Below are 2,354 nucleotides of genomic sequence, written 5' to 3'. Positions count from 1 at the left end.
ACATTCTTCTTAACCTGTTCCTTGAAACTGGTAGCAGTACTGCTTCTGCACAGTAACATGAAATGACAGTAAGGATCTTCCATGACAAAGAGTGAGCGCTCTAACCAATGTGTTTGTAGACTTACCAAATTTTGCAGTTAAAATAGAAAACAACAGGACATTCCATTAAAGATTTTAAAACTATACTCATTACACATGCAAAAGCATACATTAAAGCTGTTTTTGTAGTCACAGAGGAACATTCTTCTCACACTGTGAATTCCTACAGACAAGAAAAGCCTGTATCATAATCAGCAGCATTTACAAAAACTCGCCAGGAAGTCAGGAGGACACATACCTTAAACCCCAGAAGAGGCGGTCGAGAGCAGCTTGTTACAAACTTGAGTAGTTTGCGTTTCTCTTCATCAGTGAAGCTTTCTACAACTCTCCAGAATATTTTAATTACAGGATGGTCTGCTGTGTAGCCACCTATAATGAGATTTAAATGATTTATAGGCAGAATAGTTTTATGTAAGAAATAAATTCTTCAGAAAATCTAATATCAATCTTTAAAAGCTTGGGGAAAATGTAACCAGCAGGCTTACGCTGCTGACTTCCAGTATCTATGCAGTAGCATTGCATTTTCAGTTTCTCATTCGTTGCTTACATATGGCTACTATTTCCCTTCCCTCAGCTTCTTAACTGCAGTTTTCTTCACTGAATCCTATTTGTTTATTTTAAATAATTTTATTTAGTTTAGCATTTACCTAGCAACTTTGGAGTACTGTACTTTATTCCAAAAGTGTGCAAAATCTGCAAGACTCAGGATGTTATTTAATGAATCAACTTACCTTGAGGTAAGTGACTATATCATCAGTCCACATCTGAGCTACTTTTTCATTACATTCATGATAAATGCAGGGAAAAGATACCTTGCATTTCTCACAAGGAAAAAATATGAGCACTCTCTTCAAGTTGTCTGAGAAATGTTAAGTATCTGAATGCAGTGGTAAAACAACTACACCAAAGTCACTTACAGACTTATTTTAAGGGCAACCAGACACAACCACTGACTAACATCCATTTAGAAAAAGAATTACATGTCCTCTAATTATCCGGCTATAAACTTGTATTTAAATGCGCAAATAAAATAACTGCATGCCTATATTTCCCAGCATTTATAAAATTAGGTTGCAGTCTTATCCAATTTTCTGAAATTCAGGCCCATCTGAAGAGTCTGGCCAAAGTTAACAACCAAAGTTAACAAGAATGACCCTGCAACTTTTTTTAAAAAAGCTAGGAGAAAAAGCACGTTTATTTACTCCTGAGTCAGTCATAATACATTTTTTTATTTAACTAAAATATACTTACCAGAATAGTTTGTGAAAGATTTAAGGTCATCCAAACTAATAGGAACCTGGGCACCAGAAATCAGAACCTAATAATGAAGGGAATCAGACTGTTACATTACAGGCAAAAATTAGCATTTATTTCTGTTTAAAGCAATTGTTTTCTGCAGTTTTAAGCAGAAGTACCTGTATCTCCTGTTGATCAAACATTCGAAGCCATTCAAGATTCACAACGTTGGCCAGTCCCTGACGGAAAGCAAGGCAATGCTGTCGGATTTGTTTGTTTAGCCTGTAGTCTGCCACCAGATGGATGTATGCGATTCGGTTAGCGCTGGTAACAGGAATATCTTTTCCACCTGGTTTCAGCTCAACCACCTATAGACATAAGAATTTTCATCATCTCGGTAAACTTAAATTCTGTGTGCTGTAACTGTGAAATTGAATTGCAAAATATTCTAGAAAGTGATGTATATATTTGAAGTTCACTAGAATATACTCAAGAATATTCACCTCAAAATATGATAAGATTACAACAAGTTATAAAAGTAGTGTTTTTTCTGTTTACTTATAAGAACACATTCTATGGCACCCAGTTTTTAGACCCAGACCTCCAGCTGCTAATGCAGTGGACCACATGGCCCCATGGTTTACTACCAGAAAGCGGATTCAGCAAAGTCAGAGCTTTTTTACAGGAGACAGTGCATAATACTAACTTCACCACAGCCAGTCAGACAGAAACTGAGGTGAAAATCTTCCCCCCTGGCAAGCTCTCCCCAAGCCTCCGTGATGCTACTAAGTGCCCTGGAAGAGGAGCAGCCTTGTATAGGCACAGAGCTCACACAGAGCACTCCCCTTCCAGTTGGATTAGGAAAGCTCTGCCTGATGGGCTAGGCTTTTCTATGTTTGGTGATTGTGAATTCTGCAGAATCACATTATGGTAAAAGCAATGTTTGCAGAGTCAAAATTAAGATTCTGATACAAGTGTCATTTACAGAACGATAAGCATTCACAATTAATGCTGTTGAA

General features: G+C 37.2%; 1 protein-coding gene across 1 annotated transcript in view; it reads right to left on the bottom strand.

Moving 5' to 3' along the window:
• Nucleotides 1-337: 337 nt before the first annotated feature.
• The window catches only part of UBE3C (ubiquitin protein ligase E3C), a gene marked incomplete at both ends in the record, with an annotated part of 64,828 nt that continues 62,811 nt past the window's right edge, over nucleotides 338-2,354 (bottom strand). The window contains 3 exons of the mRNA XM_010171196.2: nucleotides 338-468; nucleotides 1,351-1,417; nucleotides 1,515-1,703. Coding sequence (XP_010169498.2) covers nucleotides 338-468; nucleotides 1,351-1,417; nucleotides 1,515-1,703 — 387 coding nt within the window. The remainder of the gene's footprint in view (nucleotides 469-1,350; nucleotides 1,418-1,514; nucleotides 1,704-2,354) is intronic.

This window comes from Antrostomus carolinensis, unplaced genomic scaffold (genome assembly GCF_000700745.2).
Source record: "Antrostomus carolinensis isolate BGI_N321 unplaced genomic scaffold, ASM70074v2 scaffold12117, whole genome shotgun sequence".
Classification (NCBI taxonomy): Eukaryota; Metazoa; Chordata; class Aves; order Caprimulgiformes; family Caprimulgidae; genus Antrostomus; species Antrostomus carolinensis.
Note: the sequence above shows the minus strand (reverse complement) of the source record. Positions and strands in the feature narration are given on the sequence as shown.